Raw genomic sequence first — 27,811 nt, forward strand, 5'->3', positions numbered from 1 at the left:
CTAAGTAAGCTTTATCAGAAAGGTCTATATAAATACAGCCATAAGCACTCACAGAAATGCTGCACTGACTTCTCTGTGAAAAGATATCTTGTGTCTGTAATTCATGTGCCAGAGACACGTAACTTTCTGATTTCTACTCTCTCCTGCTCCCCCCTCCCTCAAGAATGCTAAGAACTCACGCCACCCCTTAGGAAAGTGGATCTGAGCCAATCAGCAGGAAGTCTAACTAACTGAGCATGTACACCGGTCTTGCTCTTGGTGCAGGAGCGAGGCATTATGGGAACTTTCTTTACACAGCTCAGCGTTTTTTCTTCCTGTTTGGCTTCTGATCATCTGAACAGGTGAAATATGGGGAGACTTAAGGGCACTATTGAGAGAACTGAAGGTATGCCTGCAGCTTGAGATTAACTCTTTATTAGCCTTTCCTTCTCCTTTAAAATAAGAGCATTATTAGTATACAACATGCTCTTGTGATTCTGATCACCTGTCACACAGAACAGCTTCCGTCTTCCGCCAAATGGCCTATCTTGCCTGGAGAACTGACCCCACGTCTAATGGCCTCCATCCACCTGAAATGACAAACGATTCACATGTAATAGTCAAATACACAACTCTGTTATGGGAATGAGGAAGAGCTACATTAGTCAGAACACACACACACACAAATATTACACAATCATTTGATTTGATTTTCTATTCTTCGAGCCCTGGTCTATGTTCAAATGGAAAAAAAAGGTGTTTTGCTTTAAAGGCGAATGAAAGGTAAAATCACTAGTGTAAAGTTAAGTTGTTCAGCATTGTCAGAGAGTGATTCTGAGCACCTACCTCCTACCCTGGACTGATGTGCCATTTTCTCAAAAAAAACACCGAAATCATTAGCTTTCCTTAACAGTGAATGGGAGCAGCAGTGGTGCTTCTCTGCTGGCTAAAAAAAGTGACAGAGTATAAAGCCTGAGCTGTACATATGGCACTAACGCAACTGTAGCTCATAGCAGTGTGAACATAATATGGCTGATAACAAAGGGTAGGCAAAACAACCAATAGGAAACTGCATTCTATTGAGGATGGGGAATTCTGATCTATATTGTTGTTAAAGAATGTATATTTTGTAAGGTCGCTAAATGACAGGCTCTTTCCCCAGCATGCCCATTGAACTGGGAGATACTGGGCTGATCTATTCCTGAGGGCCAAATGACTGGATCACAGTGATAGTAAAAGCTGGTTGTCGTAGTGAGGACCACATCAGTAAGCCAATGCATTCCTCACCCCAACAGGATTTTTATACCTGCCAGATATTAGTTGGGCAGGTCGTCGCCAGGCCCATAAATGAGCCAAATAGCTGCCCACTTGGTCTTAAGGGTGCTGTGGTATTGTTTATACTCCCTCAAGTAAACCATCCCAGACAATTTAAAGGACCTAAAAAGGGTTAATCGTTGAGGTAACAAATTTTTAAGAATCTCACAGCAGTTTTTTATTTGCTAAAATTAGACCCTAGGCTGGTGCTTCACTTTGCTGAAAAACGCACCAGAACTGGGTTACTCTTCCCCCATCTTGTCTCTTGGGTCAGAGATACCTTGTAGCTGCATTAGGCATGCGACTTTTATACAAACCTTCTCCATGTATACTCGCTGTCTGCTCTGAAGAAGTACACGTGCGATTTGAATTGGAGTTTGAACACATGCTGACAGCTGACAGGATCTGAGAAGGACGGGACGCTCACGGTGTATCCCAGGAGAGGCAGAGAGGCGAGAGGTGCATCCTCCTGTTAAACCAATATATATGTATATCAGCAGCTGGCAGGATATGTGCGCACAAGTATCCTCCCCACATTCCAGCACAAACCAGACCTCAGACAGGATGTGATTCAGCCCAATATGGCAGCCCCAAATCCACACTTAGCAGTGGGAGTGCCATTTGGGAGTCTGGATAATGTGTTTGTAAAGGGGGTGGGGGACATGGTTAACAATGCTAGGGTGGGGGTTTCCTCCCCCTTTAATGGGCCTTTTATTTGTTGTTTAGAACCTAGTGGTTATGCTAAAGTGGTCTTAATTTTAGGTTCATGTTAAATGCAAAAATAATCAGAGAAACAAAAAGTAAGTTAAGATTCTGGAAATTAATACTATTTATGTTATTCAGCCAATGAGAGGTGTTAGACTAGGGCCGGAACTAGGAATAGGCAGAGGAGGCACATGCCTAGAGAGCACTGGTGTGGGGGTGCACGTACCTCTTTCACCTACCCCTAGTCTGGCCCTGTCTCCCCACTGCCCACATGTCCCTTCTCCATCTACATTATCTCCCTCCCCCGGTTTTCAGCACGGCTCATTTGTGCATACGCACTCAGGGAGGGGGTACAGACAGGCTTGGACACAATATGACTGGCACAGGAAGGAGTAGGTGCTTAGCAAGCAGTATACCCCATCTGTAATTCACTGCAAAATTCACAAATGTGTTTTATTTACCTGATGGGTTTTGTAGAAGAAAAGGCAAAAGTTGGTAAAGACCACCCACAGGCGCTGCCACCCATTGCTGTTCTTAAACTTGCGAAGAAGGTAGCCTGAGAGCTGGTTCTGACAGACAGACAAACCTCATTTTAATAAAGGGTTCCCAGGCAAATGCAAATCCCCCCCCACACATTATATATATATATATATATATATATATATATATATATATATATATATATATATAGTGAATAATGTACCGCCTACTGTTAAATATCAGGATATTATAAGTGACCAAGGAGTTCCATGACCATACAAAGATGCAAGGCCGAAGGCAGAATGCTTTTACACAGGTCACAGAAATCTGAGGTGATTTCCACGATCCTCATATTTGACAACAGTGGGTACATTATTTATAACAGTAGCAAAGTTTCAGTGAGTCCTGTGACACACGTTACATCACTAACAATTGGAGCTGATGACATCACCAAGCACTGTTTCGAAGGATATAAGTTACAGGATATTCTCAGCTCTTGTGTATTATATACAGGTATGCAATCCGTTATCCCATAGACTCCAATATAAGCAAATAATTCTTATTTTTAAAAATGACTTCCTTTTTCTCTGTAATAATAAATATAATTTATCCTTACTGGAGGCAAAACAAGCCTATTGGGTTTATTTAATATTTAAATGATTTTTAGCAGACAAGGTATGGCGATCTAAATTACAGAAAGATCCCTTATCCAGAAAACTCCAGGTCCCAAGCATTCTGGATAACAGATCCTATACCTTTACAAATATATGAGGTGGGATTTGTCACAAGATTGCATCCTGAAAATCAATTCACTAATGCAGATAAAAAATTGCCACTCATGTTTTTCCCCACTGCATTTTTGTGTGTTTCTTGGTGCATAGTGTCAGTAATGGCATAGTGTTCTGTCTGTTGTGTGGGCTGCTGCAGGCTGCTATGGGAACCCTGGAGTTTACAGCAGGCAAATCCAGGGTTCCATCCAAATGCTGGTTGTCACTGTTTTTAAGAGGGCTAGGGGCATGGGAGCAAGTGTCACACAAGGGACTCTCAAAGGTCTAATCTGCAACATTTCTATATGTGTAACAGATTTTTCTGGGATGTAGCATGGCAGTGGGCAATGAATGGGATAACCCTGTGAGAACTAGGCATATACTAGTTACAAATAAAAGGACTTTCCGTTCCCCTCCACCCACCTTATTTATTGTACAGGTATGGGATCCCTTATCAAGAAACTCGTTATCCAGAAAGCTCCGAATTATGGAAAGCCTGTCTCCCATAGACTCCATTTTAATCAAATAATTTCAAATTTTAAAACTGATTTCCTTTTTCTCTGTATTAATAAAACAGTACCTTGTAATTGATCCCAACTAATATATAAATAATCCTTATTGGATGCAAAACAATCCTATTGGGTTTAATTAATGTTTTATTGATTTTTTTAGTAGACTTAAGGTATGGAGATCCAAATTACAGAAAGACCCCTTATCCGGAATACCCTTGGTCCCAAGCATTCTGGATAATGGGTACTATACCTGTACTGGCATTTCCCCCTACCAGGGATTGGGTTGGGAAGCCCTTGCCCACTTACCTCCATCATAGTAAGGTGATCAGCAAGGGAGACACTCTGGTTCCGATACCAACAAACATGACTCAGGGTGTTAGGATAATGGCTTTCTCCGGAGGATGTGATAATTGGCTCTGATGACAACATATATAAAAACATAATTCAGCTTCCAATAAAATCTATATGTGCACAATTTAATATCCTTCACTCTTTGGTCCTACAGCTCCAATCTTGATTCCTCAATCCTACAGCTCCAATCTTGATTCCTCAATCCTACAGCTCCAATCTTCATTCCTCAATCCTACAGCTCCAATCTTCATTCCTCAATCCTACAGCTCCAATCTTCATTCCTCAATCCTACAGCTCCAATCTTCATTCCTCAATCCTACAGCTCCAATCTTCATTCCTCAATCCTACAGCTCCAATCTTTACTCCTCAATCCTACAGCTCCAATCTTCATTCCTCAATCCTACAGCTCCAATCTTCATTCCTCAATCCTACAGCTCCAATCTTCATTCCTCAATCCTACAGCTCCAATCTTTAGTCCTCAATCCTACAGCTCCAATCTTCATTCCTCAATCCTACAGCTCCAATCTTCATTCCTCAATCCTACAGCTCCAATCTTCATTCCTCAATCCTACAGCTCCAATCTTTAGTCCTCAATCCTACAGCTCCAACCCCCTTTCCCTATGTTAGGGTTAGCCATGCAGCTCCAATCTCAATTCTCCACTCCTACAGTTTAAATCCCCTTTCTCTAGACTCTCGCCATACAGCTCCAATCCCAATTCTCCACTCCTAAAGCTGGCTATACACGTTCATATTTTAGTCTTCTTCGGACGAACGTTCGGATATCGATCGTACATTTAAAGGCAACAATCTAAATCTAAAATTAAATTGTAAGATAAAACCAGAGAATGTTCTGAACATGAAATAGTCGGCAGACACCAATCGTACTAAAGTGACTTCCATTGTCGGGCCCTTAAGGATATCGTCAGATACACAATACAAAGGCAGATTTTATCGTTATCTGACTGAAATTTTCTAACCGATCAACTAAATGACTGATTGCCATGGTAGGAAAATTATTGGAATGACAATTTGGAGCCCACACAATCTGAAAATCGTACAAACATTATACTGGTGTGTGTATGGGCAGCTTAAGGCCAATATCCTATGCAATAGATCCCTGCTACTGTGGGCGACTAATCTCTCTGAAGTGCCTTTCCACTGGCAACAAAGGGAATCAGCGGTGAAAAGGCCGACGCATCGCACAAAGTTGCCTGGAGGAGGAAACTTCACATGAGTTCCAAAAAGCAATTTGTATGCATTTCCACTGGCAATTCGCTTTTTACCGTTGGAAAGGCATTTAGGGGAGATTAGGGGACATCTGCCTAAAGTGATGAAGTCCTGATTGTGACAATTTTCTCAAAATTTATAAACCATTTTCAGTGACCCGGCTGTTAATGAGGACTGCCTGTCATTTCATTCTAAAGGTCACATTTAGTGACCTCAACATTGGATTAATATCTAAAACACTTAAATAAAAAGGAAAGATAATAATGGTGTATTTTACAGAAAGTATTTTGTTAGTTCATATAAAAGGCAAGATTTAGGCTTGGGGGGAAAACACTGACATGAAATGGGTAAGATCCAGCTGTTTTGTGATGGACTTTAGACAAATACAATAAGGAAGACTTACGCTGAAGGGACTGGGCGGAGAGTTCACTGTATCTGGGGGCACGGCTTATTGCAGCATTCAGATCATCCAACCAGCGCCTCATATCCAGCTGTGAGCTGCAAGTCAGAGAGAGGGGCGGGTACAATGAGACAATGAGAATGAGGCTGTGAAGAACCATGAAGAGGGGAAAAGTCCAAATTATAAAAGGGACGTTGATATGAACGAGAAACTTCTTTGAAATGAGACATTTCATGCAAGCAAGCTCACACTTAGGCAAGTTACATTGTAACGCAACAATATAGGCCACAGTACAGTATGAGCTGATACACAAAACATGAAGTTTTAACCAGGTTCAACACAAAAGTGTGAATAAGTGTTGGACTGGGCTGGCAGGACACAGGGAAAAACCTACCGACCAAATCCCGCCATCGGGGGGGACAATCCTAGACCTGGTGGGTCTGTCAGTGAGTAGGGTTGCCACCTTTTTTTCTTTGACTAATACCGGCCTTCGGGTTGGGGGACAGGATGTGATGTAATTTGGGGTGGGGCTATGATTTAAGGGGCGGGGAAGGGGCAGGCAGGGCAGTGGTGGATGGGGGTGGTAAAAGGGGCAGACATATGCATGGCAGAAGTGGGCCCATTGTTATAAAGGGTGCTTGGTCAGGAAAGGCAGGGATTTGTAGGCCAGTACAAATTTACCGGCAAGCACGGTCAAATAGGGAAACCCTATCAGTGAGCTGCTGACATCATGAGTGAGGGTGGGAGCTCGGGTGTCTGCATGTTCTTTCCTCTAACAGAAAGGAAAGGCTGAGTATCAGTAAAGCTCATGGGGATTGGATAAGTTGGAGAGGAAGTGCAAACTTCACCCATCCAATCCCTGTGCGGCTCTACAGGGACTCTACATCCAGCCCCGGTGGGCCCCTGACACCCCAGTCTGACACTGGTGAATAATGACACAGAAAGAAAAGGAAGAGTAAAGGAATTCCCCAAGACCTTATCAAGTGGATGGGAGACCCACCACAATCACTCCACATGCTGAACTCCTCCCCTCAGCACTGAAATTCATCTATGGAGATCAGAACACCCAAGTCTGTTGACTGCGCACTTCCTTTCCTTTCCTAAACAAATCCTGCTTTCAGTTCTAATTACATTTACTGTTAAAATATGGGAAAGGTGCTTAGAATTACATTTTCTTTAATTTTGTGAAAACTATGTTGGGCTAAGTTCCCCTTTAAATAAAAACCCTGCAGTGGGTATTCAGTTCCCCGTTACAATGCATCTTATATGCAGATCCTTATGGAAGCATCCAGTGCAGTTAAGGAATCACTTTAAAAACACTGGCATATTATTTCTAGGGTGAAATGATTTTTGGCTTCTGGGGGGGGAATGCTTTTATATCTGTACAGAGAATACAAACCCATCAGAGCTGGACTTAAGGCTAAACAAGCCTGGAGCAGGCTAGTATACTGGGCCCCTCCTTGTTTCAGTGCCAAAACCAATTTAGGGTCTCCCTTAGTGACACATGTATTTGTGCATTGCTGATGCCTGACCTATACTGCAAACAGGAGTCCAAAATGACATAATCCATACCAAGGGTTTCATCAGCCACCAAAGGGAACATCTGTGACATACAGAATGGTATAACATATTTGTCTTCAGGACCCAGACAATAATGGAGCCCCATACAATTGTAATACCTTTACCTTCCTCAATGGCTGCCCTGCTCTAAACTGTCTCTTCTTCTGCTGCCTGTACTCCTCCCTCTACTGGTAGGAGCTCTATCATTAAGGAGCCCTCGGCAGCATACCAGGATACTGTAAGGCCATTGCCACACAAGGAGGACACTCTGGATAAACACAGGCCAAGAATCCGTTCCTACATGTAAAGAAGTTTTTAGTTGTGCCTGCACCCAGAGCCATTGGGTCGGAACCTGGCCTGATGCAATGGCTCTGGGTGCAGGCACAACCGAAAGCTTTTTTGAACAAAGTGGAACAATTTGCAATGGAATGACTTCCCTGTATGCAGTCCTGTAAATACATATTCTTCAAGGACTGCCCTAAATATCCAACTGCCATCATCAGCCATCATCTGTAGATTCCTTATTTTGGATTTGCATATTTGTGTACTACAAGTGCAAGACAATTAATAGACCTTAAAGGAACAGTAACACCAAAAAATGAAAGTGTATAAAAATAATTAATATATAATGTACTATTGCCCTGCACTGGTAAAAGTTGTGTGTTTACTTCATAAACACTACTACAGTTTATATAAATACCCTGCTGTGTAGCCATGGGGGCAGCCATTTAAATTGAAAAAAGGAGAAAAGGCACAGGTTACTAAGCAGATAACAGATAAGTAGCATAGATTCCCATTGTATTCTATACAGTTATCTGTTATCTTCTTATGTAACCTGTGCCTTTTCTCCTTTTTTCAATTTAAATGGCTGCCCCCATGGCAACACAACAGCTATTTCTGTTAACTACAGTAGTCTTTCTGAAGCAAACACACAACTATTACCAGTGCAGGGCAACAGTACATTATATTTTAATTATTTTAAAACATTTTTATTTTTTAGTGTTACTGTTCCTTTAATTACATAGTAACAATGGTTGGAAAAAGACACATCTATCAGGTTCCACTCAATGGAAAATCTTACAACAGTCCCTGATCCTGGCAGTGCCCCATAAATACGAAGTAAGTAAGGAACTTGGTCAGGTGTGGGGGGGAAGGCGCATTACGAGCCAGCTCATACATTGTATTATGGATAACTGACACTTAGCACTACTTTGCACCTCTTGTTGGGACACATCTCCCACTGACCCCATATTGCATTTTGCAGTGGTAGGTGCTTGGGGTTGCATTATGTTAGGAGTAATGAAGTATAATTGCGGTTTTGTAGAACAGTATATATTGTACTACTGAGTCAGGCTGATTCAATTTGGTAGGGACACCTGCATTTTTTGTTCATTATAAACATATACAAGAATGAACTGAGAACAGAGCCCCAGGTTCTAAATTACAAGCTAACCCACACATAAACATTGTTAAACATTCACCAATGCACAGTAACTTGCCCATGTATTCAGACCCTTGACTTACTCTCTCACTAAATAATAAATCCCACAAAGATATTTTTTTTATCACTCCATGATATTTTTATATCTGAAAATAGAAACAAAATTAGATTTTTAATGTGACATCTTACTATTTCCCCATTTGGACTATCCTTAATGTATTTTGTGGTAAATACCACTACCCACAATAAATGGTTTGCAGTAAATCTGCTGAAGCTTTTTTTCCTACTTTTTGGATTTTTGCAGTAAATACCAGCTCTGGTTCCAGCCTATTCTTCAAGGCAGATTTGCACCTCACTTTTCAAATAGTCCCACAGATTCTCAAAGGGACTGAAATCAGGGCAGTGACTGAGCCATTGCAGGACAGTCACCTTTCACCTTTTTGTGCCTGACTTACTTCGGTGCCATTTTGGCCCTGTGTTTAGGATCAATGTTCCTGCAGCTTTCACCCACCTTTACTTTTTGTACATGGGAAACAGGTTCCCTTGCAGATTTTGTTTTTCTGCATTTGGCACCATCCATTTTTCATTCTATTATAACAAAATGGGCAGGACCCTGCTGCTGAAAAGAGTGCGACAATGCTACCATAACCATCCTATGTTAGTGTATTTGAGGTATGAACAGAATTAGATTTGCATCACACAAGCTTTGAACTTTGGCTAAAAAGCTCTGTCTCATCTGCATCATTCTCATTCAGAACTGCACTTCCTTGGTTTCTTTTGAGTAATGGCTTCTTTTATGCCTCTTTCTCATACATGCCAGCGGTATGTAGAGCTCTTGATATGGTTGACTGGTAGCTTATGAACTCTGAAGCTCCTTTAAAGTAATGGTTGGCTTCTCTTCTAAATCTCCCTTTTGTTTGAACAACCTGGGTGGATTGATGCTGCTTCTTCTTAAAACTGAACCGACAGCAGCCACTGACTGGGGCATCCAAATACAAATGGGTACCAGCATGCAAGTGATGCCCGAGTGAGCACTGTTGGTTTAGTTATCAGGAAGAAGAAGCTCTGGCTCTTTAGTTCACACCTTAAATAATGACTCTTTGGGGTTTCATGCAAAATGTGACAGTGATTTTAATGATCCATTGGTGGAAGCAAGTTATATAGCAAATGCGTCCTCATTAGGGCCAGCAGCTTTCACAACACAAGGTATAAATGCAAATGTTATGTTTCTGTTTATTTTTCTAACATAAAGCTGTCACATTAAAAAACTAGTTTTGTGAGTCATTGTATGTGGAAAAATAATCCAAACACTAAGTTCACTGCAAACTAGATCTTCTGTTATCAGCTGTTTCAGGTACAGGGAGGCTCAGTGAGCCATAGATACTATTAAAAATGGACAAAGTTTTAACTCAATTCAACTTAATCCTGATAAGTCCCTGAATGGTAAAGGTTATATGTAGGTTTTTATTTATGAAGCCATTTGTAGCTTAGGCCTTTTAGGGCTCTGGCACACGGGGAGATTAGTCGCCCGCGACAGGCGATTTCGGCAAATCGGCAAAGTTGCCTTGCGAAGCACTTTCAGCGATTTGCCGAAATCGCCTGCGCAGCGTGTGCCATCCCACCAGCGACTTAAATTTTCGCCGGTGGGATGGTAGTTTGGGGAGATTAGTCGCCCATGACAAGGGAGATTTGTCTCGGGCGACTAATCTCCCCATGTGCCAGAGCCCTTACTGGCCTCTGGTGTCTACTCTCACGCTATAGTGGTCGGACTCACCTGGCTGCCACTCCTATAGTTGTCTGTGCTGAGTAGATAGTGAAGCAGTGAGGGACAGAACTGTAGCTATCCTCAGCCTGTGCACGTGATCAGAAATGGATGGTAAAACAGACAACACTAATACAACCAAAGCCAAAAACAAGTGGGGTGCAGCGACAGTCAGAGGGACAGGAAACCCACACGATACTAGCAGCACAGCCATTAGGGAAGGTACAACTATACTAGGTTCCTTCTTTGCCTAGGCCCCAAGAAGTGATAATTTGTGCTGTTCTCTAAATCACAAAGGTCCAAAACATATAAGGATGGCACTCTATATAAGGAATGGAGGCTGGAAGCAATCATGCATACTGCACATTTAGAATCCTAAATATACTCACAGGGGGATCCAAGACCATCAGCTACAGGAGCAATTAGAGAGTCAGGGGAGCACAGAAAAAGTAGAAACACAAAAGGATGAAAGAAGAGCATGTGGCACTGATAGTGAGGCCTGCCTCTACTTGCCAATCTGCTGTTAAACAAAGAAACCCTAGCATTGCAGAGAAGGTGCAGAAATCCCGCTACTGGGACATTTAGGATAGATATACTGGTACAAGACTGGCAGTAAATAACTGCAGCTGTATGTTCCATTGTCACTACACATGCAATTTTCATTTAAGGGAAAATGTGGTTCAAACAGCTGTAGAAATTAACAAATTAGGAACTTGGTTTCCCTTAAGGTCTCCCTGGCTGTGAAGGAAATGCTGGGCCTTGGTAGTTCCTCAGTCCAACTGGATTCCTCACTAGTTCTTACTTACCAGCATGCCATACAGTGGAAGGCGTCCATGCACTCGAAACTGATTGGTACAGCTCAGGCCCTTTCGAGTGTATATCAGCATATCTGAAAACTGATGAATAATAAGTATAAGAGCAGTCTGTTATTACATGTGCACAATGTAAAAGATAAGGAGTGTTTGGTTATGTGGATTAGTACATTTACCTCATTACTGGCTCAATGATAAAATATATTACAGGCTCAGGCATATGCAGTACAATGTAAGGTCACAGACCCCCAAGAAATCAATCCAAATTCCAGAGATTAGTAGGTATTGTGTGTAGTTAATTATTGCAAAACACTAAAAAAAGTAACAAGAGGCCCAACTGCAGCTCTAGAATCCTTTGTTAGCTGAGTTTGCATAGGGGGTGCTACCCTGGCAAAACATGGACGTGACTGTTGACAACCCCACTTATCTAAAGCTGATTATGCACAAAAGGGTGCGTGAGCACAACATAGATCATGAATGTCTTCCAATGGGAAAAAAATCATCTCGGTACAGAAGTGGCAGAATGCAACCTTTCAAGAGCAAGTTGTTCAGTGCAATTACTTTGACTAAATGGATCACAAGATAATTGGTCAATGAAAGTCTGCTATAGCTCTCCATGATACATAAAGACAGTAAAGGTCCCCATACACCTTCAGATCCGCTCGCTTGGCGATGTCGCAAAGAGAGCGGATCTTCTCCCGATATCACCCACCTACGGGTGGGCAATATCAGAGAATCCTGGGGCCAAACAATCGAATTATAACTACGGGTATAGGCAAAGTTGGTTTGGCGACCGCATCAACGAGCCATGCGGTCCCTGATCCGACTAGCTTTTTTAACCTGCCCGATGGATATCTGGACAATTTCAGGCCAGATTTCGGTCGGGCAGGCCTGTTAGTAGTGCCCATACACGGCCGGTTAGCTGCCAAACAGGTCTAAGGGACCGATAGATGGCAGCTAGAATTGGCCCGTGTATGGGGGACCTTAAGGGTGAAGACACACGGAGCTACTAGTAGTAGCTACTTGTCCCAGCTACAGAAATAGATAATGCTGATCATTTACTTATAATTGTCTCTATGTGTGTTTTAGCAGAAGCAATTTTCAGTATTGTCTATGGCAGGGTATAAGTCCGTGTGTCTTCACCCTAAATGTTGATGGATTCTGGGAACTGCAGTTCAGCCAACCACATGTTTTATTTTCTTGAAATATGCAAGTTATACAAAATGAGAGGAACATTTCAACATTTTCTGTGTTAGCTTCTGAATGCCAGACTCACTGCTTATTTTCTCAGTAACTGTATGCTACTTACCAGATAGAACATGCGCTGCTGCAGGCCACTCTTGGTCAATTTGTACAGACAGCCCTCACGGATAAACTCCTGCAAAAAACCCAAACGCATTATAGATTTCTTCCTACCAGCACGGTTGGAGTATGTTTAAACAGAATCAGCACTTAGGTGAATATCTAGTTTTGTTACAACAATGCAATGTGTTGGACGCACCCGCCCCGGAGATGACAGGTGGTCTCCCCCTAGCAGGTCCCTCTGCAACTGATCCAGTCTCTGCAGATTCTGCAGGTGTAACAGACGGTGGCGCAGTCTGGAGCTTACTGCACTGGCCTCGGCCAATGCCCCTGCAAAAAAAACAATGATTTCAAGAGAAAAGCCTAGAGATTTTGTATGCAGAGACATTTACCAGACCTAGGGAGCATTTTAATTAAACTAGCAAGTACTGCTTTCCACGATCTACATTACTAGAGGAAAAGGTAACAGGAAAACACTGTGCGTATATATACAGTTATTTTCTTGAACATAGGTATATAGGCTGAATATAAGTATGTGTAGGTATTGAAATGTCACTGGGTGTGCTTTCCAATCCAAGCAATATTATGCATGTTCCCACAAACAGAAAACTGTATGCCATTCAGCACTCTTTAATATGAATTATTAGATGTACCTACCTTAATTACTGGCAATAACTAGAGGGTGTGCCCTCATTTCCTAAGGCATGGGAACTGCAATGGAAGAAATGCATTGCCAATAGTGCTGTTGCTATCTACAAAACTAGTCTTATTTTCATTCCCTTTTCTCAGACACCAAGCCTACTTCCTAAACCTCTAAAAAAAACTCTACATTAAGGAGCATGAAAAATTAAGGGTCCCTTCTCCCTAGGCCCAGACTGGCAATCTGTGGATTCTGGCAAATGCCAGAGGGGCTGCTGTAAGATGCCATAATCAATATTTATTGGCCCTGTGAAGGGACTGTTTGGGCTTCTGTGTACTTGAAATACCAGTGCCTATTTAAAGACCTAGCCCAGGCCTGCTTTTTAAAGGAACAGTAACACCAAAAACTGAAAGTGTTTTTAAAGTAATTAAAATATAATGTACAGTTGCCCTGCGCTGGTAAAACTGGTAAGTTTGCAACAGAAACGCTACTATAGTTTATATAAATGAGCTGCTATGTCAACACGGGGGCAGCCATTGAAGCTGGGAAAAAGGAGAAAAGGCACAGGCACATAGCAGATAAGCTTTGTAGAATATAATGGGGTTTTATCTGTTATCTGCTAAGTAACCTGTGCCTTTTCTCCTGTAAATGGCTGCCCCCGTGGCTACACAGAAGCTTTATTATATAAACTATAGTAGTCTTTCTGAGGAAAACACACCAGTTGTACCAGTACAGGGCAGCATTACATTATATAGTAATTACTTTTATACACTTTAATTTTTTGGTGTTACTGTCCCTTTAACCTTGCACCGCTCTCTAACATGCAGAGTCCTTTTGGCTGCTATAGGGTAGATCACAACCCTAACCCCATCTTCAAGTCTTAATGGTACTTTACGCTGGCAGTTGTTGTAGTCATGGTGTGAAGGAGGGTAATGCCGGCACAATCTCTCTAGCAGTTTCTCATACTGCAGGGGCCGCTGTAAGGGTTTCAGCAGGAGGCAGCTGAGGGGCAAGTAACAAACCCTCTGTTGCTCAAACTCCTGCAGAAAAACATCCACCTCCTGCTGCCCTGGGGATTTTCTCTGCAGCTCCAGGAACACATCTTCCAGTCTGTGTAGGTGAGGCAGCAAAGCCTGAAAGGGGAAAAAAGAATAAGAATCGGTACACTACAAGAGAGAACTGGGCTTACATATAACTATTATTGGCCTCATACATACATAACATTCTATCTAGAAGGATGCATAATATGAAGAAATGTAAATCTGACAACTGCTGCCAAGATCAGCCTTCAAAGTCCCCGTGTAACTTCTTGATAACAGTAGTATGGGGTCAACAAACAATATAGTACAGGTTGGTGCTGGGATTTGCAGAGTAACCCAATCACTATGTAAAGCTGTTATTCCCACACTACTTGCTGTAATTCTTTTTTTACACCAAATTAAGAACAAAAGAGGATAAACTGCCCAGATATGAATGATGTGTCATCTCTGTGGTATATGTCGGCACTTTAGAAATTAACTATAATAATGGCTATGATTAACAGTGGATTGACAGAGAACGACTAGCAAATCTGGCACAGATCGCACAGAGCAATGTATAGCAATTAAACAATAACACCGAAAAATGAAAATGTTTTAAAGTAATTAAAATATAATGTAGTGCTGCCCTGAACTGATACAAAATTGTATGTTTGCTTCAGAAACCCTACTGTAGTTTACATAGACAAGCTTTCATAGCAGATGATACACAAGGTTTCATAGCAGATAACAGATAAGCTGCATAGATTCCCATTGTATTCTGCAAAACCTATCTTTTATCTAACCTGTGCCTATTCTCATTTTTTCCCCAAAGGCAAAGTGACTGCCACTGACTCTGGGGGTATTCCTGTATGAACTCAATAAGACAATCAAGACCTATGGGGGGTTAATCATTGTGCCTGAATTTTTTATAATGGCTTGGAATAACAGCTATAAAGTACAATGATAAAGATAATAAGAATAGCAATTAAAATATAGTAACATAATGCCTTGCAGACTGCACACACCGGAATAGACACAAAGAGACCAATTATCTCACCCGTAGAACTGTTATATTCCTTAGCATGAGGTCTCCAATTATTTGGGTATCCTTGGCATGTGAAAATCTCCCCTCCCTGGCAAAATATGAACAAGAGAAATATATGCAAACAGACAAGTCAATACATTTGAATGAACAGAAATGGTCAGTTCATAATAAGCCTACTGATGCAAAATGGACAGTAAGAAAGCAAGGATCTTCTTAGGAAGCCCTTATGTACCATTTTCTCTGTTGCAGCTCCATGATGGTGAGCCTACAGGCCAATGTGACATTAGCATTATAAAGATAATAAAAAACGAGTCATTATACAATAAACTCTTAACGTTTCTATTGGACAAATACAGAAAAGAGCAAATAAAAAAGGTTGAATAGATCCCCAAGCCTATTGGTAAGAATGCATTATGGTTACCAGAGAATAACGACATCCTCAAGCTGCTGCAGAAAGTCCTTGTGGAACTGCTGCATGGGCGCCATGTTTGAAAACAAAGGTTTCATCAGCTGCTCGGCTGGCCCCACGAGAAGACCCCCTTTACTGAGAAGTTTGTGCAGCCACTGCCAAGAAACAAACCCAAGATTATATGTAGACATGACCAATCCCCATAACATGCTATTACAGCACTCTGGTACTGCTCATGTACACAATGGTGCTGAATGTATTTGCACTGCCTTTGAGCTGTGCTTAGCCTCCACAAATTGGAATATCCCTCTAACTAACTAAGGGGAACACAAAGCAGGAATACATATTATTAAGCCTTTCAAGATCCTTAGTGCTCAGCTGGCTGGGGTCAATGAAATTGCCTGGATGGTTGTATCTATTGCCAGGCAGCCAGTACAACAGCCCTACTATACAGTAAATACCCTACATTTATATTTTGTATTTTCAATACTTACCACACTAATGACCTCAATGTCCTTTAGATGAGATGTCTCTGTGCTTAGAATTTCCTTGACAATGTAATAGGCTTCATCCATAGGCTAAAAAATAAATGAAAATAGTCTTAGTATTGAGGACAAACCAGGTAATTGCAGCTTAAGGGCGAGACCCCACAGAGCGACTTATATAAAGCTATAAGCCCTTCGCCTTTCTTCAATTTCCAAAGTTGCGCAAAGTTTTCTCCTGCAGGCAAACTTAACACAACTTCAGAAACCAAAGCAGGGCAGGATAAATAAGAGAGCAAGTCTAGTTTTTCTCCATGTGGGTTTTCTACTTCTGTTTAGGTTAAGAGAGTCTGAGCAATATAGATCCTCACCTTTTTCTCAGTACAGTATTCTGCATCATCAGCTCTGGTACCAGTGTCACTAAGAGCTGGGCTCAACAGAGGGGAGCTACCACATGGCATATTGAGGTCAGGCAATCTCAGTGTGACAGGAGATAAGCGACATCCTAAGGAAATGGAAATAAAAGCATTAGCATGAGCATGGGAGACAGGACGTATAATGCACCTGGTAATGTCAGTGCAATTAGAACAATTTAATCCTAGAGGAGGGTAGGTGTTAGTACTAAGTAACAGCACTAAGTAGAACAGATATGAAGGACTAGAGCAAGAACTAGATAGCCATCCATAAGCAATGCAGATTTATAATAACAAAGGGGAAATAGAAGAGTCAGAGAAACAGAAATTCCCAGAATTAGACAAAGCAGCAGAAGACCCTCAGAGATGAGCCAGAATTTACCAAGAAAGGCAGAGAGAGGCTGAAAGCTGCAGCCAATAGTTGGTTAGATTGGTAGAGACCCTAGGAAATGAAGTCAGTCATACCCCACATTAAAGATGTATCCTCAGGAGTCTGTTCCCCATGAAAGTATTGGTAGCCAGCAATGGAACAACGTGCCTGCCAAAAATCATTTCCTATTCAAACACATTGTATGTATCGAACAGCTACTGAGTGGTTCAATGTGTTTCACACTTTTACTTGAAGATCGCCCTGTTGTCTTAGTTAGGTTCCAAGGTGTTCCATACAAAGACGTAGTGCTGTATACTTAAGGACGCAGGAACTCCAGACATGGGAAGGATAACACCTGTCATCATTGCTTTCATATTGTCATGTTGCTCCAGTAAATATTCCTGGGAGTCCTGCAAATGGGAGCATTAGCACTGTCTCTCAGGTAAGGTTCAAATAGCTGACCTGTTTACAGGTAAAGGATCCTTTATCCCAAAAGCTGATATCCAGAAAGATCCAAATTACAGGAAGGCCATAGACTCCCATAGACTTCATTATAATCAAATACTTATTTACTTATTTTGAAAAATGATTACCTTTTCTCTGTTGATCCCAACTTATCTAGAATTAATCCTTATTGAAAGCAAAACAGTCATATTGGGTTTACTAAATGTTTAAATTATTTTTTTTAGTATGGAGGTCCAAATTATAGAAAAACCAAGGCCCTGATAATTCTGCATAACAGGTTGCAGACCTGTATCAGGAATTTGTGAGGTTTTGTATATTTCATTTAACTGTGTTAATAGCACTTATCAAACACAAGCTATGTATAATAAGGAACATTCATGTCTGAGAGGCAGTTCTTTAAAACACAAAATGCTCTGATGAGTAGTAGTAATACTCCTATGCATTTGAGGACACAGTTGAGATACATAGGAGATTAGTTGCATATGTAAAATAGGCCAAAAACAAGTACCTAAAATGTACTTTACTTTAGAGAAACACATACTATATATGACTATTATATGATATAGTTCATGGGAGGAAAACTTTAAATGCATCCAGGCACACAAGCAAAAGTTGTCACATTCCCACGTGCCCCCACTGGGATGGGTATACACAGAAATTATTGGGTGTAATATTTTTTTTCTTCCAACAATGATCACTTTACTTAGTGAGCCTGCGTAAATACCAGTTTCTTATATCTCAGACACACACCAGTCAATCCACTGTGAATAAGTTATAACATTATTTGGATACCAGTTGGGATATGATCAAGTGAGGGGGAAATTTACTAATTAAAACCATGGTGGTTCTTTATTTTCAGTAAACCAACTGACAGTTATTTTTTTGTCTGAGAATTGCCAATGTATTGCTTAGCCTTAATGTATGAACTAAATGGAAGGTTTCCACAAACAGCAACACCTCTTAAAGTTTTCCTATGCCACGCTGTTGTCATGTTTCAGTTCCTTTTCCTGAAATGTCTATTTAAATAGGAATGACTGCTATAAAAATCAGCCTCTTAAGCTTGAACTTCAGCTTCCCAATGGGTTCTGTTAAGGAATGTAGCAATCTCTAGATCAGATTAGAGACAACCCCCCTTCGTGTAGTAAGAAAATAATGAAACAGCAGGAAAAAAAAGTGTAAAAGAGGAGAGAATCAACAATCCTCGTTTTATTTCATATACAATCAGGAATAAACATTATGTAAATGTTACAAAACAAAAAGAATTGAAAAAACTCCCTTTCCTGCAGAGATATTGGCACCAAAACATAACATAATACAGGCACAGTATTTAATCCCCAGTGGCGTAAATATGTATACAGCAGACCCTGCGGTTGTAGGGGGGCCCAGGCAACAGAGGGGCCTGGACCACAGGGTCTGCTGTACCATAGTCCCCCCTCCCTGGCCCCTCTCCTACCTTTAAATATAGTGTTGTGGTCGGTGCCAAGGTGCAGAACGAGAGGGCCGGGAGGGGAAGGAGGGACTGTTGGTGCTGGGCCCCTCAGAGGATTTTTCTGCAGGGGGTCCTGACGCAAACAAGTTACTCCACTGGTAATCCCCCATCAGGCTGATAATATTAATGAGATAAAAGTGCAAGAACCTAAATACATACCCCAAGGCACGTAATATTTACTATATTTCACTGGGTATTCTAGACATTCAGATACCCCAGTTGCCATATTTTCTAGTGAAGCCAGCGCCGTAAACTTGCACCATGTGGCCCTGGATGCTTTTGTATTTACCAGTCTAATATAATCTACTTCACTGAGCTGTAACTAGACTTTGTTTGCCTCTGTGTCAGTAGGTAATAAACAATATGTATCTCAGAGTACGCCCCAGCCTGGAACCTCCTGATGTACATATCACTTGCATTGGCAAGCTGTGGATTCTGGCAAATTCCAGAGGGGCTGCTGTAAGATGCCACAGACAGTCACTATTTATTGGGCCGGTGGGGGGCTGTTTGGGCCTCTGTGTACTTGAAATGCCAGGGCCTACATTCAGTCTCAGTCCAGACCTTCTTGCAGTGTACTAAATGACAGATAAACAAATGGGACACCAAAACTGTATTCCCATAGTGCCCTGCATTCTGTAGTGCCCACAGACATATCCTAGTGCTTTGCGGAGTGGATAATAATCAAACTATGAGCAGTAGCCCTATGTAAAGGTAGACCCATAAGTATCAGCTGGCAAATCTAGACAGACAGACAGTGGGGATCAAACCTGCAAGAAGCTTTACCATACCAAGCAATAATTCTGCTATGGAACTGTTACACTAAAACACCAGTTTTTACATTAAACGCTGGCTTCTGAACCAAAATGTGTTAAAGAGCCCCACACAACACAGAAACCCCTAATATACCTAAAATTGTACCAATTTCGAAATCCAGCTGCAAAAGAGTTCTTCTTTAAAATCCTGGCAGGGGAGGAAGGACTAAAACATTGATGTTTCAAATTTTAACAACTTCTCCACAGCTTACAGACATAATGCAGGAGCACCATAACCCACAATGCATTGCGCTGTGATGTTCATTTCCTTATTGACATCATGTGTGCAGGGAATTGTGGGATTTGTAGGATGCAGGCTGAAGGCAGGCTGAGGGCAGTCGTCTACTGAACAGCGGCCAGGCTCAGGCAACTGTTCCAAACCACATTATTACATTAAATATCATGAAAAGGCTGCACATTTTTTAACTGATGTATATTGCAAAGTTGCTTGAAATTATGTTTATTTTTTAAAAAGCTTAAGTTGTGTTTGGGTGGAGTTTACCTTTAAATGATGCAGTACTGCATATTCCAAATTAGGCTTACGTCTTTTTCCCAATCCACCACAGTGTTAAGGTGAAGACAGACTGGGCAATTAGTTGCCGCAACTTTTAATAAACGCCAAATGGCAGCAACTAATCTTCTGTGCGAAAGATACAAGTCCCCATGACCAGCAACTAATCGCCATCCTGTAATGGTGTCAGTGCTGCTGTGCCAGGAGGATCTAGCAGTGACATCTTCACAACTCTGGATGCTAACGCTATACTAACCAACTAACAAACTAAAGCCGACTGAGTTAGCCCAATATTGCACCCCCTAGAAGGGAATATCCGCAGAAGATTTGCTTGTTTCCAAATGAGTGGATCGCAACCTGTATGGCCATCCTTAGTCGCTAAAAGTTAAGGAGGCCTTAACTAAATCTGATTTTGATGGAAAAGTGTATTTTTACAGCCTTCGCTAAGGTCACAATGTAACATGAGTAGCAGGAATTCAATTCCTTGCAAACAGAAAACATAATTATAACTTAAAAAAAACACGGGCATCTCTTTCTGAATAAAACAATGCTATGCTCTCAAACTCAAAGTCCCACACATCGGGACAGCAATGGTACCTGAGTCTCTAAGGAAAGTCCTACCTCTCATCCCTTGAGCTGTCAATCATATAACTGGCTCTTTCTAGACTCCCATCCACCTGTTGCCAGGAGGCTTCAGTTCATCAGCTTCATGACATTTCATAATTCTGAATATATATTATATTTTAGCAGTATGTTAAATGTCCTTTACAAAAACAATCTCTCTGGGGGCTTTAGTTGCCCTTTAAGCACATGCAGTAGTGTCTTTTAAATATCCTAAATTATTTAGGATATACAGGAGTATAACTGACAATCCTGTGTTTAGGAACAGGCCGAATGAAAACCTTTATAGTATGTAACAGCTATTTACAACAAATCAAATTGTAATACCACATAAATCAGTATCAGGTATGCAAAGAAGGCTCTAAATCTGTACACAGCTCAAAGTCTGGCAACCTGTGGCTGTCCAGCTGTTGTTCAGTGGTGATCCTCAGAATGAGTAGGATAATGGGAGTTGTAGTCCAGCAACAGCTGAAAGGCCACAACTACACTACACATTCACTTACAGGAAAACCAGTTGGTTGGGGTCTCTGCCCTTTAATCAGTGGGAAGATTTCCCACAACTGGGGTGATAAGGCACTAAGACTTAATAGCATTGGGAAAGCAATGAAGTACTGAACCGATAGACTAATAAAAATGATACTGCTACACAATTATTAACAATAACACTGTACCAGTCTGAGGCACAGTTCCACCTCCCCGAGACACAGCCTGCACAGGAGGTCGGTAAACTAAGAAGTCTTGACACCAAGAGAAAATTGGGAGAAAGAAAAAAGGGTGATTGTGCCTCAGGTGATAATAAAGAAATAATATAATAAAGTAGGGTTTCTTAGGGTATCATTTAAGTTTTACTTAATAGTAGCATTATGTTACTAATTAATTTCGTTATTAGCAAGTCAATCAGAAAGCACACCTACTTTATAAGGAGGATCTTTCATTTCTTTAACCCATATAAGTGGGAAAGCATAAGGGTACAGAACATTCTTTATATTTGCATGTATACATAACTGGGAGCTGGCATATTGCTGGGCTCAGACATTCTGAATCTGTTGGTGATGTGTTGACAATGCGTGTAGCTGTAGAAACAAAACAGCCTGGGATATTGAAATACTGCAAATACTCGCCAAAGGAATATCCTTTGAGTACCATAAGGTATTTGTCATGCTTCACAAGCTAAAGGTAAATGGAAATAAGCCCAGTTTATGAAGAAGGTAGACGCATTAGGGATGTTAAGAAGCATAGTCAAGAAGATACTTTGAGTTGCAAAGCGAGGCAAGAAAGCCATTAAAAACGGGTTACCAAGGCATTATAACTAAAACACCATTTAGAACTGCAAATTTAAACAATAATAAAATAGAATAAACAATGTAGGTAGTGTAAACACTGCATTGTGCAGCAGCTCAATGACACATGGTACTTAATTATAGCCAGTTATCAATTCTAAGCAAAGCCAAAGACCAAAGACTAAGGAACCAGAACCTAGATAAGCACTGTGATGTTGGAGATTAAAGCGTTAACTGAGAGAGACTTGGTACAGGTGGCAAACACAGTTATCCCAGAACATGCTTGAGACGTGTTACAAATCAAGTTAACTAAACCCCAAAGCTCAGTTTAGGAGAAGGAAATAATATTAGTACGACAGGGGAAGGGAAAGAAAGATGGCAATACTCTCACATACCCAACTGGAGGGTGCTGGGCAATGTACCTTCTAATTCCCTCTTGTGTAATGTATTTTGAGCAAACTTTTTAAAACAATTTATTGTGTACACTAGTCTCAAAATTGGTGTGTGCACACAAGCGCACAGCTTAGAGGGAACTGGTGCCGGGATATTAACTCACAACAGCAGAAGACTTGGAGTGACCTAAGTGCAGGATTAGTGATATAAGCTGGCCATAAGCATTCTGATTGTAGTTGTTTTACGACGAGCATTCAAATATCGATCGTACATTTTAATGCAATGACCTAAAACTATGATTCAGACTTAGTTTGTAGGATTAAAGTCAGAAAAATAACAAATCAGACAATTTTCTGACAATTAACAGACAACAACTGTAACACTTGCTACTACTGACAATAGCACATCAGTAGAAAAAGAAAATTGTCAGATACACAATAACGCACACACAGATATTATCGTTGTCCAACAGAACTTTTCCTAACCTGACTGATCACCATAGTATGACAATTGGCGGGCAGCTATTCAGAGCTCAAACACTGTTTGGAAATCGTACAAAACTTAGTTTCAACTATATTGGTATGGCCATCTTAAGGCTTTGTGTAGTGTTAGAGTGATACAAGTGGAAGCTGTGTTCACAAAGTGTCTAGAGTGTAATAGTAAAGTTTGTGTGTGTAAGGGTGTGCAGGCTACATTGGCAAAGAGTAAACAAAACAAGGCAATTGGGTGACTGCTGTGCAAGACCAGTAGGTGAGTGAAAGACCATCAAGGCATATTGTGACATTACTGTGCAAAGAAGTTATGCTTCAGTTTCATGATTTACAAAGTACCATGTTGATGTACGCATTAAGTGACATTGAAAGCAATAATCTCGCTGTTGTACCATTTGTACAGCACATATAATAATATTCCACAAAAAGAGATAGAATATTCCTGTTATTTCGTGGAAAACTATTTAGTTACTGTTTCATTTATATGGTTCAAATTAGAACCTAAGTAAATTACATTTTGGAAAGCCCTTTTTCATTTTAGGGATCGGATTGTCCCTTCTTATCTGGCACCCCAAACTGGTTTAAATTTGCATGATAATTTGTCAGAGGATTGCTGAAGAATAAGTTTATGTCAAGGGGAGGCTCCCCATCAGAGTCCCACGAGTCTCCGTTGGAGCTGCTGGAGTCCTCCGTTGTTGTGGGGGGGTAACTCAGCTGCTCCAGCTGGTCCAAGATGTCACCAAACTGGAATGCAGAGCTTGATTCAGATCTAACAGAGCAGGCTGGGAAATTGATCATGGAACTAGCAGTGGAATGGTTGGCAGAGCGGGAGAAAGGAGGCATCCCATTGAGATTGGAAAGGGAGCTACTTTCAGATCGGTGGTGAAGCAATGAACTGCTCTCTGAACGATGTTGAAGAAGGGAGCTGCTTTCTGAAGGGCTCAACAGACTTTGCATCAAACTAGCCTGAGCCTTCACTTGAAATAACTCACTAGCATCTGTGGGCCTTGAGTTGCCATTGAAGTCACTTTCATCTTCCTCCTTAAGGTAATACTCTTGTGTTAAATGGTCCTCATCGACAGATGGTAACATATCCCCACCATAATCATACAGCTCTGCCCCTCCACCAAAGGATATGTCAGCTGGATCATCATCTATGTACTCTTCTGTAGGGAGGAAAGGATCAGAGACTCCTGACACCCATATTCTAACATTCTCATTCTGAGGGTCATTATCTGTATCTCTGATTCCTTCTGAATCCTGCTCACTACTCAAGGAAGGGATAGGGTGGGGGCTTAGACCTGGTAATGATGCGTGCACTGGTAGTGTGGAATCTTCTGCAGCTTTCCTAACAGGTTCTTCTTGTGGTCGAGATGACATGATCTCATCATTTCTGGGCATGTTCTTTTGAGGAGATGGCACAGTTATGCTGGAAAATGAATGAAGGGGCTGGTTGGGTGAGGAAGATGGCAGAGGAGTCTTCAAACTCTCAGCGAAAGTGAGGATCTGCAAGGAAATAAAACACAAATATAAATACACATAAAAGACTTGGAATTCAATGCCATGAATAGGAAATTGCATATTTTAGAGTGAGTAAAGTAAGAAAATATTCAGCACTAAGCAAAGTGAAATACAGCCACTATGAAGCAGAACTAATACACAGCACAGCTAGAGTATAGGCTTGGGATGGGGCTTGTCTAAAGAAAAGCTTAGCCTCTGAGAACCAAAACCCCATCAACATGATTTAGATAAGGGACATTCAACTTATGGACTGCCAATTGCTGGGAAAGAAATGCAGAAGGAAGCACCAACAAGAGGAGGGCATGAAGCTGGACATTCCTGATTAGTTTAAACAGTAAATCATGAAAGGCCAAAGAAAAAAAGCTTAGTCAGAGATTGGTTAAACAAGAAACTTTATAGGACCAAACTCAACAAGCCAGGAAATTAGCAAAGCAAATCAGTCTAAGCGCTACTACACAAGCACAAAAGGATAAACTAAGCACAGAGACCCAAGCAAGAAGGGTAGCAAAGTGAGAGGCACCCAAAGCTGTAAAGCTACACGCACCTGCTTTGGAGGGTCAGGGATCGCAGTGCAAGGGGAAACTCTGGCTTTGCTGTGTCTCCTGTGGAACAAGACAGCAAGGCAGTCAGGAGAATCCCACTGACACACCGAAGCCCAGAATTAATCCAGCATTAGGTATTACATAGCACTTTTATAAATATAAGCAGTGCTAAGGCAAATGAAATAATGCACAGCTCACAAAGGGACGGATCCCCACGTGCCACTGGAGCTCATGTTATTCTCATACAAATCTGCAAACTGTTTACTTATATTATTGGGTCTAATCAGTGACTCTGAAAAATGCACTGATTAGCCACACTGTAAAGCAGTTGCACTTGTTACTGCCAATGCCAAGGGAAGCATTATTTCAAAAATCCACACGAACAAGCAGTTCTTGACTGGACGTCAATGCCTCCTGGGAACAGGGGCTATGTTAAAGCAGCACTTTAAAGGTTTAGCGGCCTACACATATTAACCATTCAGAGGGCCAAAAAGCTCAGGTCCATGGGCTATAATTAGTAAAGCACACGTTTAAACAGATCCAAGCAGTGCATCACTATGTACCTTTAACAGAAACAATTTACTTTGTAGATTGCATTTGTACCATGAGACACTTGCGGCTTGAGACACAAACTGCAAGGTATTCCTGCCAGACTTTGCGCCTAAAGCCAAAATGACAAATAATTGCCCCAAGTACTATATATCTGGGTACTATTTGTATCCACCATAAAAAGGGCAGCAGAAAGGGCAGAATGTGGTCCTTCACTTGCATGCCCCTCAGAGGCTATTAACTATGCGCAACTGCAGGGGCCTATAGGCGCAGTACAGTTCAGGAACCCTATACTTAAATGAGAAGGAAAGGTAAAAATCAAGTAAGCTTTATCAAAAATTCTATGTAAATACAGCCAGAAGCACTCACAGAAACGCTGCACCAAGTCCTCTATCAAAATAAACACTGGATTTCTTGTCTTCCTTTGTGTACACATGTTCTTAGTTATAAGACTTCCTCTCTCAGAAAAATTCCTCAGGGCACAGGCACCTGTCTGCTCCTCTCTCCCCCTCCCATCAGAATTTGCTCCCCCTCCCATCTCTGTGTAATCTTAGCTACCAGCAGCTGGAGCTGCAGCACAGAAGCTACTGAGACCAAGCTAAAATGGCAGCTGCTATCTTAAACAAAAGCAGGTATGGTAAAGCATTCTGCTGAATAAATATAGCATTCTAGTTTGCACTATTGTGGCTAATATATTGCAAATAAAATGCCAAAATGCCTTTCCTTCTCCTTTAATGTTGTCTCCTGCTAGGTACAATGGGCATAAAGAAGTCCTATGGTAAAGCTTAGACAGACACAAGTGAAACTTAGCACCCATTATTTCACCGACAATAAATGAGCCATACAACTTGAGGCCCTAAACAGACTGTAAAATGTGTAAGCGCACTGCTTAAAGTGACCACTAAACATATTCTATATGAACTTTTACAGAATATCAACATCTCTTGTTTAGGACCAAAATCAGTATTGTGCTGAAATCTTTGAGGATTGCAGCTCTGACTCTAAATATAAATATGTTCATATATCCAGAGAATGTATATGACAAGTGGAAAACTTTACGTAGAGTTACGCTTTTTGTAATTCTATAAAAAATATATGAAAGTATAATATATGGGATACCATATGAAAGAATGTGTAGAAAGCCTTAGCAAAAACGCATATACACAATTAAACCATAAAATTGGCCAGTTGTTGCCCAATGACCACCCTACAAACATTCTTTGGTGTCAAATGGAAATAAATGCAAACCTTAGTTCTAAATTTAAGATATTTTTACCTTTAAAGGAGAAGGAAAGGCAAAGTCACTTGGCGGTGCCAAAATGTTAGGCACCCCCAAGTGACTTTAATCGCTTACCTTGTACCCCGGGCTGGTGCCCCTGTTAGGAGAAAACTGCACCAGCCTGGGGTACCCGTCGAGAGCGCTTCCTCCTTTCTGATCGATCGCGCATGCAGAGAAGTCGGCTTTTCACTCTACTACGCATGCGTTTGTCCGGGACAATTGGCTAGCGAGCGAATAGGAAGAAGGAAGCGCTGCAGCTACCCCAGGCTGGTGCTGTTCTCTCCTAACAGGGGCACCAGCCCGGGGTACAAGGTAAGCGATTTAAAGGAACAGTAACATCAAAAAATTAAAGTGTTTTAAAGTAATTAAAATATGATGTGCTTTTGCTCTGCAAAAAAATTGTGTTTTTGCTACAGAAAAGCTACTATATAAATAAGCTGCTGTGTAGCCATGGGGGCAGCCATTCAAGCTGGAAAAAAGGCACAGGTTACATAGCAGATAACTAGTAGATAAGCCCCATATAATGGGGGTTTATCTGTTATCTGCTAAGTAACCTGGGCCTTTTCTCCTTTGAATGGCTGCCCCCATGGCTACACAGCAGCTTACTTATACAAACTATAGTAATCTTTCTGAGGCAAACACACCAGTTGTAGCAATGCAGGGCAACAGTACATTATATTGGTATTACTTTTATACACTTTCATTTTTTTGTGTAACTGTTCCTTTAAGTCACTTGGGGGTGCCTAACATTTTGGCACCCCCAAGTGACTTAGCCTTTCCTTGTCCTCAGTAAACCAATACTCATATGTCACTCTCTCGAAGGCTCCATGTTTATTTTTATGAAAAATAGTTATCATGTTTTTTAATA

The 27,811-nt window shown here is 41.2% G+C and overlaps 1 protein-coding gene across 1 annotated transcript in view; it reads right to left on the minus strand.

Moving 5' to 3' along the window:
• Window positions 1–367: 367 nt before the first annotated feature.
• farp2 (FERM, ARH/RhoGEF and pleckstrin domain protein 2) overlaps window positions 368–27,811 on the minus strand; it is a 70,790-nt gene continuing 43,346 nt past the window's right edge. Inside the window, exons 12-30 of the mRNA XM_031902739.1 lie at window positions 25,118–25,175; window positions 23,593–24,558; window positions 21,923–22,058; window positions 21,560–21,625; window positions 17,086–17,175; window positions 16,579–16,712; window positions 16,220–16,303; window positions 15,738–15,880; window positions 15,329–15,404; window positions 14,148–14,385; window positions 12,812–12,942; window positions 12,620–12,688; window positions 11,305–11,394; window positions 10,511–10,587; window positions 5,739–5,833; window positions 4,064–4,173; window positions 2,460–2,567; window positions 1,611–1,762; window positions 368–569 (exon numbers count right to left, since the gene is read on the minus strand). Of these exons, the coding sequence (XP_031758599.1) occupies window positions 488–569; window positions 1,611–1,762; window positions 2,460–2,567; window positions 4,064–4,173; window positions 5,739–5,833; window positions 10,511–10,587; window positions 11,305–11,394; window positions 12,620–12,688; window positions 12,812–12,942; window positions 14,148–14,385; window positions 15,329–15,404; window positions 15,738–15,880; window positions 16,220–16,303; window positions 16,579–16,712; window positions 17,086–17,175; window positions 21,560–21,625; window positions 21,923–22,058; window positions 23,593–24,558; window positions 25,118–25,175 (2,905 nt within the window). The 3' untranslated portion in view covers window positions 368–487. The remainder of the gene's footprint in view (window positions 570–1,610; window positions 1,763–2,459; window positions 2,568–4,063; window positions 4,174–5,738; window positions 5,834–10,510; window positions 10,588–11,304; window positions 11,395–12,619; window positions 12,689–12,811; window positions 12,943–14,147; window positions 14,386–15,328; window positions 15,405–15,737; window positions 15,881–16,219; window positions 16,304–16,578; window positions 16,713–17,085; window positions 17,176–21,559; window positions 21,626–21,922; window positions 22,059–23,592; window positions 24,559–25,117; window positions 25,176–27,811) is intronic.

The sequence above is a fragment of the Xenopus tropicalis genome, chromosome 5 (genome assembly GCF_000004195.4).
Source record: "Xenopus tropicalis strain Nigerian chromosome 5, UCB_Xtro_10.0, whole genome shotgun sequence".
NCBI lineage: Eukaryota > Metazoa > Chordata > Amphibia > Anura > Pipidae > Xenopus > Xenopus tropicalis.